The 22,438-nt window shown below is 40.3% G+C and overlaps 3 protein-coding genes and 1 long non-coding RNA gene across 4 annotated transcripts; 3 read left to right on the top strand and 1 right to left on the bottom strand.

The window, feature by feature from the left end:
- The first annotated feature begins 2,471 nt into the window (after positions 1-2,471).
- Positions 2,472-5,365, top strand: LOC141607172 (uncharacterized). Its single transcript, XM_074426532.1, has 3 exons — positions 2,472-3,015; positions 3,187-3,242; positions 3,389-5,365. Exons 1-3 carry the CDS (start codon positions 2,472-2,474, stop codon positions 5,363-5,365), a joined length of 2,577 nt encoding a protein of 858 aa, XP_074282633.1.
- A 1,135-nt stretch (positions 5,366-6,500) lies between these two features.
- Positions 6,501-7,040, top strand: LOC141607171 (putative mitochondrial protein AtMg01250). The gene has a single exon (XM_074426530.1). It carries the CDS (start codon positions 6,501-6,503, stop codon positions 7,038-7,040), a length of 540 nt encoding a protein of 179 aa, XP_074282631.1.
- Positions 7,041-16,065: 9,025 nt separating this feature from the next.
- On the bottom strand, positions 16,066-16,578 carry LOC141607170 (uncharacterized). The gene has a single exon (XM_074426529.1). The coding sequence runs from the start codon at positions 16,576-16,578 to the stop codon at positions 16,066-16,068; it is 513 nt and encodes a 170-aa protein (XP_074282630.1).
- Positions 16,579-17,176: 598 nt separating this feature from the next.
- On the top strand, positions 17,177-19,630 carry LOC141607757 (uncharacterized). Its single transcript, XR_012526945.1, has 3 exons — positions 17,177-17,479; positions 17,578-17,686; positions 19,501-19,630. It is a non-coding gene; the product is annotated as an uncharacterized LOC141607757 (long non-coding RNA).
- The last annotated feature ends 2,808 nt before the right edge of the window (positions 19,631-22,438 follow it).

The raw sequence follows: 22,438 nt of genomic DNA, 5'->3' as shown, positions 1-22,438 counted from the left end.
AATTAACAAAGTAAAGAGGCTGTTCTCAGACAAGGTCACTACTTGTTTGACAATAAACCTCTTATTGTGCGAAGTTGGACTGAAAGCGTTGAGTTGACAAAAGAAAATGTTAAGACTGTATCAGTTTGGATTAAACTATTAGATTTGCCCTTGAAATATTTGGGTAAATGTTTACCAAAAATAGTTGGCTTGGTGGGTAAGTACATTCGTAGTGATGTCTCTACTATGGAAAAAACAAGATTGGGGTTTGCTCGTGTCCTACTTGAGGTACCTTTTGGTCAAAAGCTTCCTGATGTGGTTAAGTTCCTAGATGAGGATGGGAAACTTGTTAAGATTGTGGTTGAATGTGAGTGGAAACCAATCTTATGCAAGGTCTGTGGGGGTACAGGACATGAAACTGAAAACTACAGGAAGCCTAAACCTAAGCCTTCTGGTCAACCTGTCCTTGTAACCTAGCAATGGATCCCAAAAAAACCAAATTCTGCTGCTGTTACTACTATTGTACGTCCTAAATCAGTGTCTCCTACTGTGATTGTTCCTATTACTCCTGCAGTGACTAAAACCCTTGAGGAGTTACAACATAAACTTCAGGCTACTTGGTCTAAAGATGGTAATTCTAAACAAGTTAATACTCTTGCTAGGCCACCAATTACACTAAGAAGACAAGAAATTATTAGAGCAGGGAAAACGTCTACTTCTCTAAGCCAATATACTTTTCAGGATGCTCTTAATAATGTTGCACCCAAAGTTGGAATTGGCAATGCTTTGGTCAGTGTAACACCAAGGGTTGGAGTTGGTACTAATGGTAATGTGTTACTCCCTTTTGGGAGTAATGCATAACATTGGCTTTTGGAATATTAGGGGTTGAATAACCCATCCAAACAAAAACAAGTTAAATGGTTTCTACATTTTCATCAGGTGGGTTTATTTGGTATCCTTAAGACAAAGGTAAAACCTTTGTCTCTAAATTCTGTTAGTTCAAATGTGTGTGATGGGTGGTCATTATCTACTAATACATCTTACCATCCTTTAGGGAGAGTATTGGTGCTGTGGAATCCTTCTATTTTTCATGTGCATTTTGTCCAGTATAGTGCTCAACTAATTCACATGGAAGTGAATGAAATTAGTTCCAATTTCCATTTATTTTGCACAATGATATATGCACACAATGATACAACTGATAGGAAGTCATTATGGCATGAGTTGAATAGCTGCTCAGACAGTATTCTTGCTCCTTGGATTCTCTATGGGGACTTTAATTGTGTTTTGAACCCCTCTGAGTGTAATACTATGGTTTTCTATGTCTATGGGTACTCTATCGAGTGAGGCTTACTTTGTCGAGTAAGTATGTTTTTATACGAAACAGTAGGCTACTTGATGGGTACTCGATCGAGTATGTTGGGTACTCGATCGAGTAAGGGTCACTCGATCGAGTAAGCGACTTACTCGATCGAGTAAGTGAGTCTTACGGGTTATTTTAGTCGGGTTTTGTTAATAACGCGTGATTAGTATAAAAGGATTCCGTCATTCTTTTTAATCACTTTTCACATTCTAAAACCTTTCAAAGAGAGAAAAAGGAGTTACGTTACATTATTCTTCGCGTTGTTAATAAATCCCAAGGGCTAGGATCGTCGGATTGTCTTGTTCTTTACGTCGTTGAGTTCGTCTTGTCAAGGGTAAGATCCTTTACAATTTTTATAATGTTTAGTTGAGTTTGTTTAAAACCCTAATTGGGTAGATTTGGAGGTTTTGGGTGTATTATGTTTATTAGGTGATAATTATATGAATATGTGTTGTAGGAGGAGGATTCATAGAGGAACATTACTGATTAGCTGCCGTGACAGTCTTGTGGTTGCTTATTCCAGGTAGGGTTTCCCTACTCGATTATTGATTACATAATGTTGTCTATTGTTGTTGATTCATATCATATTGGAATTGGAATTGGTGATTGTTGATTGTATAGTTGGTTTTGATTGTTTGTCTGTGATTCTCGAGGTGCGCCATCGGCTGAGTGGAGTCACTTGCGGGAGTGGCTTCCCGGCCTTGATTCGCCCTCTGTGGAACCCGCCACAGAGGGAATGTGCACATTTATGAACTTGGATTATCGCTCGGATGAGATAAGCGGGGCTTAGGTGGGAACGGCTGCGGTCCCCTACTGGCGATGTGGAATACTTGTTGCGATAAGTATTCTGGCAGGACTACACACTTTAGTGCGTAGTCAGGTGTGTGGAGTTATGATGGAGATTTGACAGTTTTGAGAAACAGATGTATTTTCTTTAACAATTTTGGTTTTGGACATGTATCACTTTAAATTTATTTACTAAAGTTTGTTTCTTTATTGTCTATTTGATATATATTGCCTCGGGTAACCGAGATGGTAGCATTCTCATGTCTTAAGTGGTCCTGGTAAGGCATTTGGAGTATGGGGGTGTTACAATGAGAGAGTAGGAGGTCAATCTACTGAGGAAGAAATGGAAGATTTCCAAGCTTGTCTTGATTATTGCCATCTCTTGGATAGCCCTACTGTTGGATCTTTCTACACTTGGAATAATAAGCAGGATCCTCAGACTAGGGTGTATTCCAGGCTTGATAGAGTACTAGTTAATAGTGCTTGGCTCCAACAAAGATATCAGTCTTATGCTCATTTTTATAATGAAGGTCTCTTTGATCATACACTATGTATTGTCACAGAGGCTACTAGTTGTATGAAAGGGAGAAGAAGCTTCAAGTATTTCAATATGTGGAGCCAAATTCCTGATTTTCACACCTGTGTTCAACATCAGTGGAATAAGTACTGGCAGGGAACTAAAGTGTTCAGAGTTGTTATGAAATTGAAAAGTGTGAAGAATCCATTGAAGAACCTTAATAAGCACCATTTTGATGATATTGAAAACAGTGTTGTTCATGCTTGGAAAGTCTTAGATAGTATTCAAGACCATCTTAAGATTTCTCCTAATGATCCTGATTTAATTGAGAAAGAAAGGACTGCTGCCAATATTTACAGAGAGCTTCAAAGTGCTTGTGACAGTTTCCTTTTGCAAAAAAAACAAAGCTACTTGGGTTAATCATGGTGATAATAATACCAAGTACTTTCATAGTATTTTGAAAGGTAGACATACAAAGAATAAGATCTTTCTCATTGAAGATACTCATGGTAATCCTCATACTGATGGAGCTCAAATTCAGAATGCCTTTTGCAATATTATAAGGAGCTTTTGGTCACTACTGGGACTGTCAGTAAGGTATGCACCTCTGTGGTCCAGTTGGGGCATGTCTGCTCACCAGCTCACTGCCAGATTCTTTTGTCACCTGTTACTAAAGCTGAAGTTAAAGAAGCCATCTTTTTTATTCCCAGACATAAGGCTCCTGGGCCTGATGTGTTTTCCAGTGCTTTTTAAAAGATGCATGGCCAATAATTGGTGATGAGGTAAGTGAAGCCATTCTGGATTTCTTTCAATATGGTAAACTTTTGCAGCAATTGAATCATACTTTCATCACCTTGATCCCCAAAGTGAATATACCTCAGAATGTCACTCAATTTCGTCCTATATCTTGCTGTAATATTCTCTACAAGGCTATTTCTAAAATCTTGTGCACTAGATTATCTACTGTTCTGCCTAAAGTTATTAACAAGAGTCAAGGGGGGTTTATTAAAGGAAGGAGCATAGTAGAAAACATTCTGATATGTCAAGATATTGTGAGGTTATATAACAAGAAGGCTATCTCTCCTAGAAGCTTGATAAAAATTGATTTGAAGAAAGCTTATGAATCTATTCATTGGGATTTTGTGGAACAGATGCTTAATGCTTTACAATTCCCAGCAAAATTTGTTCAATTGGTTATGACTTGTATTAAATCTACTTCCTACTCACTTGTCCTTAATGGAGAAAATTTTGGCTATTTTCATGGAGCAAAAGGACTAAGACAAAGAGACCCCATCTCTTCTTTGCTTTTCACCATCACTATGAAATATTTGAGTAGGATATTAACTCATGTGACTGATACTATGCCATTCAAGTTTCACCTTCTATGCAATCATCTTAGATTATCTCATCTCATATTTGCGAATGATTTTTTTATGTTCTCTAAGGGTGATATTACATCTATCATGATCCTATTAAGAGCATTTGCCACTTTTTCTGTTGCTACTGGACTTCAAATGAACACTTTGAAGTCTAACATTTACTTTAATGGTGTATCTTCTAGTGTTAAAGCTGATATCCTGCAAGTTTCAGGATTTCTTGAAGGTTCATTGCTCTTCAAGTATTTGGGAGTGCCCATTTCTGTTGGTAGATTGTCTATTAAAAATTGCTCTATTCTGATTCAAAAGGTGAATAAAAGAATTAGAGGTTATGCTGCTAAAAAACTTTCATACTCTGGCAGGCTAACTCTTGTGAATTCTGTACTCTCTACTCTCTATACTTATTGGGCAAATATTTTTGTATTGCCAAAAGGAGTCTTGAAGAAAATAGAAGCCCTCTGCAGGAATTTCTTATGGGATGGCTCCACTGAATACCTTAGGGTCCTTTTGGTGAGTTGGGAGAAAGTTTGTGTGCCAAAATGTGAAGGAAGCTTAGGCATAAGAGATAGTTATGCATGGAATCTGGCTGCTTTCTGCAAACTATCCTGGTGGATCTATACTAAACCAGGTAGTTTTTGGGTCCAATGGATACACCATGTATATATGAAAGGAGCTAACTGGACTGAGTACACCCCCAAACCAGACTCTTCTTGGAGCTGGAAGACAATTTCCAAAGTTAGATTAAAGTTTGCTGCTGGTTTTTCAAACACTGGTCAGTGGCTACCTATGCCATATGGGTACTCTCCTTCGAGTGGTTATCAGTGGATAAGGAAGAAACAGCCTTTGGTCACGTGGGATAAGCTGATTTGGAACTCTTGGTGTATATTAAAACATAATTTCATTAAATGGTTGATAGCTCGAGATGCTCTGAGGCTCAAGGATAAACTGCTTCTCTTGGGAGTTACTGTTGATGCAAACTGCTTCCTTTGTGGTAATGGTTGTGAGACTCATAATCGTGTGTTTAGACATTGCTGCTATACTAAGCAACTGATACATCTGTTAAGCTGCAAAATTCGTATGCATCTGCCTGACACTAATTTACTGGAATGGGTTCATTCCAAACCTTGGGCAAAAGTGAAGAAAAGGGTTATTGTCGCCTGGATTCAAGCTTTGTTTTATGCTATTTGGCTACAACGCAATAAAGCAAGGCTGGATGGGGTTCTACTGCGTCCTGAAGTTGTCATACAACAAATTTGCCGGCTGCTTAAGTTTAGATCAATCTATTGGCTAAAATGTACTAAGAGAAGTAGTGATGAAGAGTGGATCAAATCAATTAAATATTAATTGTTTGATTCATAATTCTAAATTGTACCATATTTGGTAGTCTTGTAATAGCTTGTTTATGTGCTTAATGAGAATTTCTAACCTTTCACCAAAAAAACAATACGGAGTACAAATATTAACACTTTATGATAAAAAAAAATCATTAAAATACAGATTTCATGATATACTCAACTTTTTTTTATTAGTTTTGTAAATTTTTTTCTCATATCAAAATACTGAGTTGAAATATAAAAAATTATGGTATAAATTTAGAATGAATAAATAATACACACTAAAAAGTAAAACTCTATAAATACTGCGGATTTATTGCGCGGGATCTATACATACTAAAAAGTAGAAACTCCAATTATTTATGAAGAAGATTAGAAAGTTAAAACTCAGAAACAATGGAAAATGTAATGAATGATTTAATAATAATATTATGATCTCAATTAGATGAGATTTTATATGAGAAAATATATTAAAAAAATGTTAGAAAGAAAATGGAAAAGATTTCATACATGTTTTGGAAAGAAGGAGACCGTATAAAAGGCAATGATGGGAAGTGTTATTAAAGTATTAGTATCAATTTAGGGTTTAAGTTGGCGGGAAAATTTTTAATATGAGAGTGACATGTCTCAAAAGTCCATTCAGCTCAGTACTCTGCACAATATTTTCCATCCAAGTCCAGACTTAAGAGTCAAGACCACACAAACCTAGAGCCACTTTGAATCCTCTATCAAGTTTTGAACCCGGCGTTTCCGCATTTTTTTTATATTATTAATTTTGTAATATACTCCCTCTGTCCCGGTTATTTGTTGTCCTATTCTATTTTGGGTGTCTCAGTCAATTGTTGTTCAATTATATTTTGGAATGCATTTGATGAGCAATTTGATCAATCACACTCAATTTGATCCACTTATCATCTAATAATTGGCTCCTTCCTTTTTCTTTGATCTTTGTGCCAAAACCAAATGAAACAATTAACCGGGCGGAGAGGGTAATCAATCCCTTTTTCTTTGTACAACGGTTATTTATATAACAATCTTAGATCAAACTACTAGTCGCTAAGAATCACTTGAAATTTTCTATGGAGCCGTCTTATAGGATGAGACAATCCTTTTAGAATCGCTAATAATTTCCCTGTGTTTCTTCGATGGCTTTTTCTGTGTTGGTTAATGGTGCAACGTCTGAAACTTTTAGACCGAATAGAGAGTTGCGTCAAGGTGATCCGCTTTCTCCTTATTTATTCATATTATGCGCAAAAGCTTTATCAAATTTGATAAGGAGAGCTGTTGAGAGGAATACCATCCATGGGCTATGCGTGACGAGTAGTGCTCCAACTATTTCTCACCTATTTTTTGATGATAGCATTCTCTTTGTCCGTTCAAAAGTTGCTGAAGCGGATGTCATTAACGATATTTTTAGGAGTTATGAAATGGCGTCGGGGCAACTAGTGAATTTAGACAAGACCACGGTCTCCTTCAGTAAGGGTGTGTCGGATAGGGTGAGGGGCAGTGTTGCTGAGCGGCTTAGAGTGGCGGTGGTAGAGGTCCATGAGTGCTATCTTGGATTGCCGACTATCATTGGGCATTCTAAGAAGATTATCATTGATATTCTCCATGATAAGTTTAGCAAAAAATTACAAGGTTGGCGTGGGAAAATTTTGTCGAGGGCTGTAGGGAGGTTCTTATAAAGGTTGTAGCCAATTCACCTACCTATGTGATGAATGTGTGTAAAATTCCATCTAACTTCTACAATGAACTCTGATCCATGGTGACGCGGTTTTGGTGGGGACATGTTGAGGGGCGACGTGGAGTTTGTTGGGTAGCGTGAAAAAAACTTTGTCGTTCTAAGAGAGAGGGCAGGCTCGGGTTTTGACATTTTGAGCTCTTTAATAAAGTGGGGAAAACAAGCTTGGCGTTTGTCAACTGTTTCTAATTGTCTATGGGCTCGGGTGATGAAGGCGAGATATTACCCACATACCGAATTTATGGAGGCTGGACTAGGTCATGGTCCAAGCTATACTTGGCGTAGTATTGTGGAGGGTCGAGGGGTTTTGGGACACGGAATGCGAAGGAGAATTGGGGATGGGCACGACACGAAAGTGTGGAGACAAGCTTAGATTCCGAGACACAAATGGTACGGGTTATATCTCCGTGTGGGGTGGGTAACGAGGGCATGACTGTGGTCGAGCTTATGGTCCCAAATGGTGGTAGATGGGACGTGGAAAAATTGGAGAGTTTGCTTTTGCCTTTAGAGAAGGAGCGGGTCATGAATATACGTCTTAGTGCTTATGGGTCGTGTGATATGTGGTATTGAGATTTAACGAAGGAGGGGGTTTCGGTGAAGTCTGCTTATGCGGCTTTGGCGGGTGAGGCTAATGACACGAGTAGGTCTTCGGATTGGGAGAGGGAGCGGTGGTTATGGAATCGTCTCTGGAATATTCATGTGTGGCCTCGGGTAAAGCTCTTCTTCTAGCAATTGTGTAGTGAAGCGCTGGCGACAACGGACAACAATGCATATCGAGTTAAAGGTGAGTCTGATACCTATTTTTTCTGTTCTTCATTCCATGAGTCTTGTATTCAATTATTTCGGGATTGTGGGGTGGCAAAATGGGTGTGGGATGACATGGGGCTAAGCTCGCTGCGAAGAAGAGAGTATCGGAGGTAGTGTTCAGGAATGGATTGAGTATCGTAGGAGAGATTTTAATATCGAGGAGTGTGGTAAATTCATGCTAAGATGTTGGGCCTTGTGGGAACACCGAAACACGGTCGTCTTTGATAGAGTAGTGGTGGACCCGGGAAGAGTGGTTGGGAGGGTTATGGATGTGTGGTATGAAATGAATACGAGTTTAGCGATGGAGAAGAGACGAGGAGGGGGAGGGTGTGAAGGTGCGGCTGTTAATTCGAATGAGAGGTGGAGGCTGGCTATGGCGGGGTTTGTGAAGATCAATGTTGATGCAGGAGCGAAGGTAGGTGAAGGCGTGGCCGCGTGGGTGATGGTTATCAAATAGTACCTCACAAGTGCACGATTTATCGTTGTGCAAAATAGAGGGTCGATCCCACAAGGAGTCAAGAAGATTACTAATTGTTCTAATCCTATCGTTTAGCTAAGTCGACAATAAGGGATGAATTTGTTATACTAAAACTACCAAAGACAAAATGAAATTCAAACTAAACAAGAAATAGGCAAATGAGCAAAAAGAAATGATAAGTTGTAAATCAAATAATTTAAAGGCCTAAGACTCGGTTCTCCCCTAAACAATTCATAACTTCACACAATTAATTCCCTAAGTTAATCATAAGGGTAGCAAGGTGAGGAGGAGATGGCTCTAATTCGCCTAAGACCCCCCTCTTGGGTTCGAAGTAGGACACTAGCACTACCCACCAACCCCCCTCTCGGGTTCGAAAGTCGGAATCCCTAACTCAACACCCAACAACCCCGAAAACGTGCACATTCCCAAGGTGGTCAAAAACTTGGTCGAGGTCATTAAGTACTCATCATAATCCGGGTCATCCCACTCCCTCTCTCGAGGGTCGATTTCAAACGCTAGTCTAGAGGCACCCTCCCTCGGTTCTCCATTTCGGTCTCAACCTTGGTTGGTGACAAGGACAAATTCCGGGTACCCAATTTACAACCTAACCAACTCTCGTTGGTGGACAAGGGTTACAAGTCGACACTACTCAAAAATCGATCCTTAAACCATGTAATTCCTCTAAACTACCCTCACCAATTTCCCCAAACAATTAACCTTTATGAGAATCAATTAGTGAAGTTACTCATATCGGGTCAAACCGAGTCCTAGTGAAAGACTACTCACTAATCATGTTTCTAAAAGCAAGAAGAGCAACAAAGATGGTTTCTTTAAGCATAAACAGGGTGGGGGAATAAATTCTACTACTAATCATGCAATAAATCAACAATAATTATGAGGAAAGATAATTTAATCTAATAATGATGAGAATTGAACTAAAAGACACAACCTTTAACACAAGTAACTCAAAGATTCAATCTTTAACACAAGGAAATCAAAGACTCAATCTTTGGGTATAAATAACAAAGATGAACAAAGGAGAGATGAACAAGAGAGAAAATAACAACAATCAAACAACAAGAATGGAAATTTAACATAAACAATTAAACAAAACTTTATGGAAAAGCAAATATAAACTAATGAAATTAGGAAGAGAAATAATACCAACTCAATAGAAACAAATGAATTTGGATTGAACAATAAGGAAGCAGGAACTTTCAATCTTCTTACAACCCAATTTTTACTACTAAGTATGATGTAATAATTGAAGAACTTGTTCTAATTAGGGAAAGGTTAGCAATGTAATTAACAAGACTCAAACTTGGAAAAGGAAATTAATTTAGATCTAGGGTTGTGTGTACAAATGGTTAAGGGAGGGGGTATTTATATTCATTCATAAGATTATGAAGAAAAGAGGAGAAAAGCCCAAAATCCGTCAGCTGCTGCGTCCTGCCGGTGGACCGGCTGCCGGTCTGCCTACCGGCAGCGAGGTCAAAAAAATTTGAAATTGGAAATTTTGGAAATAGCTGGCAAGTGTGTTCTGCCGGTGGACCGGCTGCCGGCCTGCCGGCGAAACACAGTCTTTAAACTCTTCATATGTTGCGTTCTACCGGTTGACCGGCTACCTGTGTGTCTACCGGTAGCGAGGCCAAATTCTTTTTCTCCTCTAATTCCAATTCAACTCTAGCTGCTGTGTTCTACCGGTGGACCGGCTGTCGGGCTGCTGGCAAAACACAGCCTTCAGCATCCTTCTTCCTTTTTTTTTCTTGGCATTGGGGGGGGGTGTTCTGCGGTGGCTAGACGGGCTGCCGGTCTACCGGCAGAACACTTTTCTCAGCATCTTTCACTTCTTTTTCTTCTCAAGCTAACACGGGTTAGCTCCTTCACTCGGGTTTCATTCCGTCTTCCCTTTTTCAAGGCTAATTCCCTGCAAAATATCACGGGGAGTCGTAATATCGAGGTACATGGAATGAGGGTCAAAACATGAGCGAGAGTAACCTAAAAACGTGCTAACGAGGTCAAAATGCATGGGAAACGGGAAGTAAAAAGGTGTAAACTAATCGCACATCAAACCTCCCCACACTAAAACCTTACTCGTCCTCGAGTAAGTCCAAAGGCAATGCACAAGAGACAACTATAATAACCATTGAGAGTGCGTGCACAATATAAGCATCACTCAATTATTCTAAAATAATATCCGAATGAGTATTAGCGTACTCAACGCCCCTTCAACTCACAATTTGACACCCATGAGGGAAGAGTGCCCTATTGCAAGGCAAGTTGGGTCTTGCTACAAAATTCTGATGCATCTATCATGGAAGCACATAATCAAACAATAGAATACATCTAACAAAGTGGTCCACTTTCTCCATCTAAGTGGCCGGATTTTCAAACAACAAAACACGGTCCTGGTCGGGAGTACCGTCTCAGAAGTTCCAACGGAGGTGCCAACCCCCTAAGCATGGCTCAAGCAACCCTAGTGTGACCAATACTCAAGAAACACATTCAAGAGCGGGGTAAGGGGAAGTAGGCAAGTCCACCGAAAATTACAAAACCGACACGAGATTCAACCAAAAGACCCATGACTACGGGGACCTAGGCAACGACATCCTCACGGTTTTCACTCGTCCCTCAATGAAAGAACAAGGTGATTTTTGTGATAAATTGTATCCAAAATCACTCTCCTAACTCGACTAGCGAAAACGTGCCCGCAATTTAATGTGTAAGACCATCCTATGTCCAATGAAATGCAAACAATGGAAATGCACACGATATGAACCAAAGGTTGTAACAGGGCTAGGAAGTAGGACAAAACGGGATTGGTGCAAGCACCGTTTGGATATGTGGAGTTCAAATCAAGAATTATCGACACATTGTAACCCATTTCTTATTGCAACACATGAGACACGTATATGCCCTAACATAGCATGGATCACTAAAACTATGCAAAAATTGCATAAACCCAACTCAAATTGGAAAAATTCAAAAGTACTCCCCTTATTTCAACAAATGGAAATGTCTACACCCTAACAAAGACTCGGTTTCCCAAGTCATGCAAAAATTGTGTAAACCCAACTCATTTTGGAAAAACATCAATTTGCCCTTTTATTTAGCAACGGCTTTTTCTACCCCGTTTAATGATGAGGAGGGGTGTTGCTTGCCTTTTTCTTTTCTTGACAACATATATACAACACAAGTGACTCATTGTTTTCGATTTTTCATGACTTTTTCACTTTTCTATTTTGTTTTTCATTTCTTTTTCAAAACCTCTTATTTATATACAATGCCGAAAACACCAAGCTTTTGACCCGAGTGGACAAGTATACTATCCACCATCATGACCCAAATCACCTCCTACAACATAACTACAAAACCGACCAATTCTTGATTAAGGAAGGGTGGTTATGGAATGTAGCTATTTTGGTGGGTTGCCAAATGGAAAGGCTAAAGCTCAAAGGGGTGAATCAAAAAGGGATATAATGGAGGGGAGAAAACAAGGCTATTTGGCTAAGTGAGGTTCATATGCAAACGGATTTTTGCTTCATATCATGTGCATAAAAGAAATGTAATACAATTTCATGGTCTAAGGACGAAATGACACACTTATGCGTCTTGATGTGACACGCCTTGCGAGGAGGCCTACTCTCTCAAACCTAGATGAGGGCGGGTATAGATGTACCCATCCTAGGAGGCTTTACCTTTACCTTTGAGTAGCTAAGTCGAGCCTAAGGTCTAGTCTACGGCCCTAGGTCTCACAAGGTCGGTCTAAACTCATCGCCAAGCCCACCTCCCTCGGCTAACTAAGAGGCCACGGGTGCGAGCCACGAGGAGAGGAGAGGCACAGTTGGACACATAACTCATCACGGGGGTACTTGATTCCCTTCCTCGACCATGTTTATGCAAAATATTTACAAACAAAGTACAACTAAGTCTAAACACAACACATATGCACATGTGACGAAATGCAAGCGGGAATCAAAAGAACGTGAAAATAGACATGCAACCAATATCTAATCCTAGCAGCACGCATCAATACCAACAATCCACGTGGTCTCCCAAGGAGACACCCAAGGCAACAAAATTCCCATTCTTCTTCAAAATATCCGAGATACCAAAAAGAAAGAACAGTAAAAAGGAGTAAGAGATAGGAAAGATTATACCAAGCGGTTTTCTAGCTCCCTTTTTGCCTCAAATGTTCAATGCGCTATGCCAAAGGTTAGATAAGACATATATACACAATGCAAATGTTTTTGTAAATTTTTGAAATTTTTCAATTTTCTATGGATTTTTTTGTAATTTTATCAAATTTAAAAGTATTTACAAATATAAACAAATATTCACAAGAGTGGATATTTTCCTCCTCACACTTGAGATGTATATTGCCCTCAATGGACAAAAGCATAGGGAGTGAATAAGGAAAGAAAGGAACATGTTTTTGTATTTTTTTTTATTTTTGAAAATAAAAAATAACATATTTTTGGTATTTTTCAATATATGAATTTCCTCCCCACACTTATTGATTTACATTACTTCCAAATGGAAATAAATGTGTGGAGGGAAATAAAGATTAAAATGCATGTTTTTGGGGTTTTTTTTTTGTTTTTTTAGGCCATCCCCATACTTATTTATAGACATGAGAGAGCATGTAGACAAATAAAAGAACATGTTTTTGTTGGTTTTTTTTAGTCATTTTTAAATTTTTTGTGATTTTAAAATAGAATGCAATGCATGCTCTATTCTATATGCAATAATTGAATTACAATGCAAGGTATACTATGTGAATGCAATGGCTAAATGTGACATTATATTACAAATTTGAAAGCTAATGCAAACCTAGATGAATTCAACTATGTGAATTTCTAAGCTAAATGCATGCGAAAAATTAAACATGAATGAGAGAATTTGGATTACGGGAGAGATCATACTTGTCATTTTGGATTGAATAAGGAGGAGGTTGGGCCACCAACTCGGCCCTCGGGACTAGGAGTCCATATCATCATCATCATCATTCTCTTCGGTACCATACTCGGAGCCTTGAATCAAGTCATCGGGGTTGAAGGTGTGATCACCTCCACTTCCGCCGGTACCCATGAGACCTCCCGTGAAGTCTCCACTCATCATCATCACGCCACCGCCACCTCCCATCGAAGGATCCTCCATAAAAACGCCACCGGACCCCGAAGCACCCACGTCACTAGCAAAGTAAGGGCGTATGCCCCCCACCCAATGGGCGTCATGCCTCTCTGGTTGATACTCGGGCCTAGGAGGGAAAATGGGAGCGGAGAAGTAGTCCGATTGGAGGTTAAGACCTCCGTGAATGATCTTCCCATCCGCACTAGAATAGTTCCCGTCGGGCCATGTGAAGTAGGAGGGGCGAGGGGCATCAAATGGGACGTAATCCTGTCTACAAAAGTCATCGTAGACCGGGTAGGAAACGGTGGATTGATCATAATAGATACGGTCCAATTTCCGCCCCAATACATCTCTCTCACTCGCGGCCTTGGCCGTGGCAATGTCCATCCTCTCCATCCACTCGGTAAGGGAAGGTGGTAAGGGAGGGTAAGAAGGTTGACCCGAGGAGGACCCCTCACAGGGTTGGAATTGACATGGTGGGGGTTGGTGAGTTTGTGGCATAGTGTATTGGAGGGAGGAAGGAGTGTCCACTCTACGATCCCGTGAATACACACGTGGAGGGTTAGGAGGAGGTTGGTCGGTGGGTGGTTCCTCTTCAATTTGGAGGAGGTAGTCATCTTTGTCTTTCTCAATTTTGATTGCCGTGACATTTGGGAGTGGGATTGAATTCTTAGAGTTGATTTGCCAAAACTCTCGGCCGTCAAAGGGGTTCACTTTAAGCCACTCAAGCTTGGTGGTCAAGTAATGCTTGGTCAAATAAGTCTCCCCGAGTATCCAATTCATGGTAGAAAGGTATACCGGATGGTCCAAATTTCGAGCAATACGGGTGATGATGCCACCCACATGGATTGGGACTTTTTGCCCCGGAGAATTGGCAATTTTTGACAAATGAATTGCAAGGTGGTTAGCCACATTAATCTTGAAGGCGGTGGGTTTTGTAAACAAATAGGACCTCAAAATTTCAAGTTCATTGGTCCGAAATACCCACGGCTTATCCACCGTAAGAATAGTGTGTCCCATAAATCTATGCCACACCCAAATGACGGGGTTGTGGCAACTAATGGCGGCCCTTTTTACCCCAACCTTATCCTCTAGACCGGAAATTGCCTTCCAAACTCGGGAATAATAAAAAGTAGCGCGTGGGTTATGTGATGCGGCATTTTCTAACCCAAACATATTAGCCAACCCACTCAATGAAATTGTGTGGTCCCGGTTCATAAGATGGAAACTAAGGGTAGCCACCAAATTTGATTGTCGGTGCTTGCTAATCCGTAAACTACTCAAAAATTCTCATGTGAGCCGGGGGTAAGTATATTCATGCATGGTGTACATTTCCCTCATTCCTACCCCGGTAAAAAGAGCTTCCGTCTCTCTAGCTAACCCAAGGGCCGATAAGGACGGATGATGTAGAAACTTAGTGGGGGTTAGGGGACGATTTTTAAAGAGAATAAACTTACCCTTTTGAGTTTGGGTGGCAAATTCCACTGTCGGAAAATATGGGTCGGGGTTGGTGGCGTTGGCGGCGCGCGCGATTAACTCCGCTTGGTCCCTTGCAACATCGGCTCTTGTTCTCCTTCCCGCCATTGTGAAGATTAGAGGGGATTTGGTGGAGTTTAATTAAAGATAGGTTGAGATTTGAGGGAGTTAGACGGAGTTTTGAGGAGAGATGGTGGAGAAATGAAGGAGAAATGTGTCGAAAAAATGAAGAAATTGGGGGTTTTTTTTGTGTTTATCGGGTCTGTTAGGTGTGTTGTGCCGGTATGAAGACCGGCAGCCGGCCTGCCGGCTGAGCACACCCCCCATTTTTCAAATTTTTCGATTTTTTTCTCCAAAAATTTTGTTCTCGCTACCGGTGGACCAACCGGCTGCCGGTCCACCGGTAGAACACTACTTCACTCATTTTGCTCAGCTTCTCAACATCTTTGATATGTGTGCCCTGTCGGTGAGCCGGCTGCCGGCCTACCGGCAGAGCACTCCTCTTCACTGTTAATAAATTTCCTCAAGTCTTCAGGTGTGTCCAGCCGGTGGGCCGGCTGCCGGCCTGCCGGCAAAACACACTCCCTATCAGCATTCATCAAGTCTTTAGCAATATCATGTGTTCTCTGCCGGTGAGCCGGCTGCCGGCCTACCGGCAGAACATAACACTCTTCAAATTTTCTTTAAATTAATTTGGTCTCGGTACCGATAGGGGCACCGGCTGCCGGCCTACCGGCAGAACCCAACATTCAGCTCTTTTTCAACAACTTTCTTTCAACTTGTTCAATTTCATTAACTCGGCAATCGAGATTTTTTGTTGACCTTGGGATTCGTGTTTTACACAATTACGCCGACGCATCATGTCGGGATTTCGGGTCAAACGAAAATAAGGCTTGTTCTCTTCAAATGTGACCTCTGTCACCAATCCAAAGTGGACAAAATATGGTTCCAAAACTCTCATTGTCTACTTAAAATGCATACTATATACAAATTCCATGGGTTGCCTCCCATGTAGCGCCCTTATTTTATGTCGTAGGCTCGACGTAGTCAAGAAATACAATCAAGTATAGAGAAGTTAAGTACCGATGGAGCTTATGTTCTTCATGATGGGTGCCCCGGCAATGTAATGCTTGAGCCTTTGTCCGTTTACCTTGAAAGCTTGATCTCCATCGGATATTTCAATCGCCCCATGGGGAAAAACTCGGACCACCGTGAAAGGTCCCGACCATTTTGACTTTAGCTTCCCCAAAAATAACTTGAATCTTGAGTTATAAAGGAGAACCAAGTCTCCCACCTTGAATTTCCTTCTTAAAATAACCTTGTCATGGAACTTCTTTGTCTTCTCCTTGTAAATCCTTGAACTCTCATAAGCATCGAGGCGAAATTCCTCAAACTCATTCATGTCAATAAGCCTTTTCTCTCCCGCTTTCTTCATGTCAAAATTCAATAATTTTACCGCCCAAAAGGCACGGTGCTCCAATTCAACGGGGAGGTGACAAGGCTTACCGTAAACCAACCTAAAAGGCGAAGTTCCAATAGGAGTCTTGTAGGCACTACGGTACGCCCATAGAGCATCATTTAGCTTCATTGACCAATCTTCTCGCGATTTCGCCACGGTTTTCTCAAGAATAGACTTGATTTCCCGGTTAGAGACCTCGACTTGCCCATTTGCTTGGGGGTGATAAGCAAGACTTCTTCTATGTTGAACCCCGTGTTTCTTGAGCAAAGCCTCAAAGGTCTTTTCATTAAAGTGCAAACCTCTATCACTTATGAGCACCCTTGGTACTCCAAATCTTGGAAAAATAGTATTTTTCAAGAACTTGCCAACCGATTTGGCATCACATGCCTTGGTAGGAATAGCCTCTGTAACGCCCCGTAATTTCGGACCGTTAATATATTTCGAAAATAATTTATTAATCAAATAAAAGTTGATATTTAAGTATTTAAAGTAAAAATAATTCAAAGAAATATAATTTTACTATATTTTGAAGAAAAGTATTTATTTTGATAGTTTCGAAATGTTTAAAAATAGTTTAAACCGTGTAAAACTTTTTATTTCGAAATAAGGGCGTATCGGGGGGAAAATGACAATTCTTTTGAACGTTGGGTAAACGAATTTGGAAATGGGTCGTATGAGTATTCAATTTTCTTGTAATCTCGTGTTTAAGAACTTTGGTCTTGTCGGATTTTGCATTTGACCTACGGTTTTAATTATTATCGAAACGAGTCAAACCCGACTCGTAAAAATCCCGACTAAAAATCCCGCTCCTTCCTTTCCTCCTTTCCTTTCTCCCTTACGCGGCACCCCCTTCCCCCTACCTTTCTTTTTTCTGATTTCTTGTGTTCATCATCATCAACTTTCCTAAAAAAACAAACACCATTAATCCTTATACAATATCAAGCTCATTTTCGTCACATCTCCCTCATTTCTACTCGGATTTTCGCAAAGTTTACATTTTCGGAATCCTCTCGTCGAGATCTACCACCTTGTATGTTTTAATTTCAGTTTTCTTGAAGTTGTTTTAAGACGAAATTTCGGTAAATTCGGTATTTATGCTTATATATTGTGTTTTTATTGTTTATTTAGGTGAAAAATTGGAAGACGAGTTTGGGGACTCGTATATTGTCGAAGAAAGCGGATAGTTGCTAGTTAGGGTTTGGGTTTAAGGTGCTAATTGCTCTTTTTCTAGCTTAAGGTAACATATTTCGAGTTACTCGACGAAAGGTCGTCACATGCTTTGTTGTTTTTGTATGTTTGGTGATTTTTGTTTGAGTAGTAGTTTTCACATGTTAAAATTTGTTGCATGCATGCTTAATTTATGCCTTTTGTTAGTTTAAATTAACAAAGTTGAATTGGGAACGATTAATTAGTGTTCAGACGGTCTTTTACTAAACAAAAATGGAAAAAATGGTGGTGTAGGGGTGACGGCCAGCAACCGGCAGGCCCACGGCAGCCCACGGCCGGCCTTGGGGTTGGCCGGGTTGGTCCGTGCTTGTTTCGCGGTTTTTCGTACAATATTGGTCATTTCGGGTTAATTAATGTTAGAGTTGTATAAGTCACATTTGGGTACACTTTTAAATTGAACCATACTAGTAGAAGAAATTATTCTTATATTGGTAGTTAGCATGTGTTAGTATAGGTTATAAAATGAAATGGTAATAAAATGGCTTAAAATGAATAATGTTAGTAGTATAGATAATGAGGTTGGTAAAATTTAGCTTATATTGATAATTATCACATGTTAGGATAGTTTATAAGTTGAAATTGTAATGATTAGGCTCAAGGTAAATTTTATAGCAATAATTGCCATGTTTTGATGATTGTGCCGAAAACTGAGCCTTAGTCCCTTTGACTGATGCTATGTCAGTTAATTGAGTGATTGGTCACCCGCAATTTAACGTACTGTCGCGCAGTGGGGTTGCGGGTAAAAATTCGGTTGAATGAATTAGATAATCGGCCTTTTTCTTGCTTTAGGCCATTTATTATATCTCTATTTCACATGTGTAGTTAGTTGAATTTAAGTAGTTTCTTATATTGTAAAAACGGCCCTAGATTCCCCGAAGCCTTTAATATGGTTAATATTGTTAAAATTGGTAATTAGTATTGAGGATACTGTTGGATTATCTGCTGAATAGACATTTATATAGCCTTTCACATGATAGGATGTTAGCATTTAGGTTGGTAAGTTGGACTTTTTGTCCTCTTATGGTTAAGTGGGTGTCTTACTTGACTTGTGTGGTGAGTCTTGTGTGGTGTGGGCTAAAGTATTCAAGCTGGGACTAGCTGGGACTAAGTCCTAGGTGAGTATTTCGGCCTTCATCATAGATAGGTCTTTATAGTCTTTGACGAGTATATGTTCACTGCTTGATAGCCTTTGTGTTCCTGACTAGTGGATTTATATCCAAGTTGGGGCATGACCTCAGTTACTTATTTTGATAGTAAGTGGTCAGCTTAAGTACTAGCCAACCCTTTGGTGGACTCCTTAGGGTACTCACTTCACTTTGTTTTAAAAAAGGTTGTGGGTCTTGGGTGCGGTGGTGCGTATCCGCATATCTAGGTCTGCGCAGATTTTAGGCTAGGGTTGTGTTGTGTCTTGGCCATGTTTTATTAATATTAACCGCTGAGCCAAGATACCGGTTCGATTACCTTCCCTACCTCGTGGTATAGACTCGAGTTACAAAGTGACTATTGACCGTACTAAGAACTTATGCCTGTCTTTGATATATTGCCCTTTCTTGTATGGTGATTTTATGAATTGTAATAGGTGAGATGTAAGCCGGTTACAATTGATAAAGTTTGGATTACAATTTGTTATATGTTTCACATGATAGTCTAGTTTGGTCAATTTAGGGCTCATATGTTAGAATAATTGATAATTAGATTAATTATCATCTTGTTTACATGTTTTACTACATGTTACATTAATTTTGACGATTCGTGGCTGGGAGGACTCGAAGTTACTCCCCACTGAATTGTGGCTTTCGTGTTTGTATAAAATGCGATTGACAGGTTGTTGATGCTTTGTTGGGGTCACAGACGAGCTAGTGAGCAAGGAACCTTGGACCTAGTTTTGGCTATTCTATTAGTAAACCTTTTAACTTTTGGTCTTGTATATTATTTGAAGGGACATATGTCTCCCTTTTCTATTTTTGGTTTGTATCATTCTATTTTCTTATTTAGCTATGGCATGTAAAGTAGTTCGTTAGCTTTGCAGGTTTTGGCACCCGCCTCTTGGGAATGTTGGAAATGTTGTGATTGGTTTAGGAAAATTTTTGAAATTACAGGTTTTTGGCTAGTTGAACCAATTACAAACATATCCTACCAGTTTTTCTGTAATTAATTAGGCTAGATTTAAGGGTGTGACAGCCTCTGCCCACTTACTCACATAGTCTACCGCCACAAGTATGTACTCGTATCCATAGGAGGAATGGTAGGGGCCTTGGTAATCAATACCCCATACATCAAACAACTCTACCTATAGGATGTAGTTCATTGTCATCTCATGCCTCCTTGAAATATTGCCGCTTTGTTGGCACTTATCACACCCTTTGACATAAGTTGCCACATCATGAAATAGGGTAGGCCAATAGAAACCGTATTGGAGCACCCTTGCGGCGGTCTTCCTTGAACTCCCATGCCCTCCACTTGGCATATCATGGCAATGAAATATTATCGGCTTCACCTCTTCACTTGGAATGCACCTCCTAATTATCCCATCCGCACATGATTTGTAAAGGCAAGGTTCATCCCAAAAATATTGCCTTAGATCATGAAATAATTTCTTCTTCTTATGTGAGTCATAGTCATGTGGGATGACCCCGGATACTAAGTAGTTGACATAATCCGCGTACCAAGGAACATCCATTAGAGCAAGAGCGAACAATTAATCATCCGGCAAGGAGTCATCAATTGGTAACCCATCCTTAACATTTTCATGGAATAGCCGTGAGAGATGGTCGGCTACTACGTTCTCCACACCTTTCTTGTCTCTAATTTCAATATCAAACTCTTGGAGCAAAAGTATCCACCGGATCAAGCGTGGTTTCGATTCCTTCTTAATTAGCAAGTGCCTCAATGCCATATGATCGGTGTGTACAATTACCTTAGAGCCCACCAAGTAGGAACGGAACTTGTTCATAGCATATATGACCGCCAAAAGCTCCTTTTCGGTGGTGGTTTAGTGTGCTTGAGCTTCATCCAAGGTTTTTCTTGTATAATATATGGCATGAAGTTTGCCATTCTTTCTTTGTCCAAGCACCGCTCCAACCGCAACATCACTAGCATCGCACATCAACTCAAAAGGTTATCCCCAAGTGGGAGGTTGCATAATTGGAGCGGTGATGAGAGCTTCTTTCAACCTATTAAAAGCATTCAAACATTCATTAGTAAACTCAAAGGGCACGTCCTTGCCAAGTAACAATGTTAAAGGTCGGGCAACCAAAGAAAAATCCTTGATAAATCTCCGGTAAAAACCGGCATGCCCAAGAAAACTTCTAACTCCTTTGACATTCGTGGGAGGGGGTAAAATTTTAATCACTTCAATCTTGGCTTGATCAACTTCCAAGCCTTTACTTGACACAACATGACCCAAAACAACCCCGGATGTCACCATGAAGTGACATTTCTCCCAATTTAAGACTAGACCGGTTTCTTGACACCTTTTCAAGACCTTACTCAAATTAGCTAGACATCCATCAAATGAGGTGCCTACGACGGAAAAATCGTCCATAAACACCTCCATTATATCCTCAACATATTCGGAAAATATAGCTAGCATGCATCTTTGAAATGTGGTCGGCGCATTTCATAGCCCAAAGGGCATGCGCCTATAAGCAAAGGTGCCAAACGGGCACGTGAAGGTGGTCTTTTCTTGGTCATTAGGGTGAATCGGGATTTGGAAAAACCCCGAAAACCCATCAAGGTAGCAAAAGTGAGAGTGTTGGGCAAGTCTTTCCAACATTTGGTCAAGGAAAGGGAGGGGAAAATGGTCTTTCCAAGTCGCCTTGTTGAGGCGTCTATAGTCTATACACATTCTCCACCCGGTTGTGATTCTTGTTGGAATTAGCTCATTCTTGACATTAGTGACTACCGTGACCCCGCCCTTCTTTGGCACAACATGCACCGGGCTCACCCATGCACTATCGGAGATAGGGTAAATAATACTCGCATCATAGAGCTTCAACAACTCCTTCCTAACCACTTCTTTCATTGCGGGATTAAGGCGGCGTTGAGGCTCAATGGAAGATGCACCCTCATCCTCCAAATGAATGCGGTGAGTGCAAAAAGAAGGGCTAATCCCCTTGATATCATCAATTGAGTACCCAATGACATCCTTATATTTTCTCACACATCAAGTAACTTTTGAAGTTCGGTGTCATTGAGTGCACTATTGACAATAATAGGGTAAGTGTTATTAGGCCCAAGGAAAGCATGTTTAAGAGTAGAGGGAAGAGGTCTCAACTCCACTTGAGAAGGCGTGGATCTCTCTTCCTTTTTACCATCTCCTCTCAAGCTCTCAAATTCTTTGTCTGGGTCTTCTTCAATTGTTGCTTCCATGGCTAAAGCATACTCCCGGTGCTCTTTGCAATCTTTTACCTTGCCCTCAAGGAATCCTTGCAAACCCTTATCTTCATCAAATTTCTTCATATAAACCCATTCCTCTACCATGTCAATCATGTAACAAGACTTTTCTTCCGAAGGCTCCTTCATGGCCTTGTTCAAAGATAATTCTACCTTTTCTTCACCCACTTGTAGAGAAAGCTTTCCATTCTTCACATCAATCATGGCACCCCCCGTAGCAAGGCAATGGCGCCAAAAACTTGATGGTTATCAAATAGTACCTCGCAAGTGCATGATTTATCGTTGTGCAAAATAGAGGGTCGATCCCACAAGGAGTCAAGAAGATTACTAATTGTTCTAATCCTATCGTTTAGCTAAGTCGACAATA

The sequence above is a fragment of the Silene latifolia genome, chromosome 10 (assembly GCF_048544455.1).
Source record: "Silene latifolia isolate original U9 population chromosome 10, ASM4854445v1, whole genome shotgun sequence".
Classification (NCBI taxonomy): domain Eukaryota; kingdom Viridiplantae; phylum Streptophyta; class Magnoliopsida; order Caryophyllales; family Caryophyllaceae; genus Silene; species Silene latifolia.
Note: the sequence above shows the minus strand (reverse complement) of the source record. Positions and strands in the feature narration are given on the sequence as shown.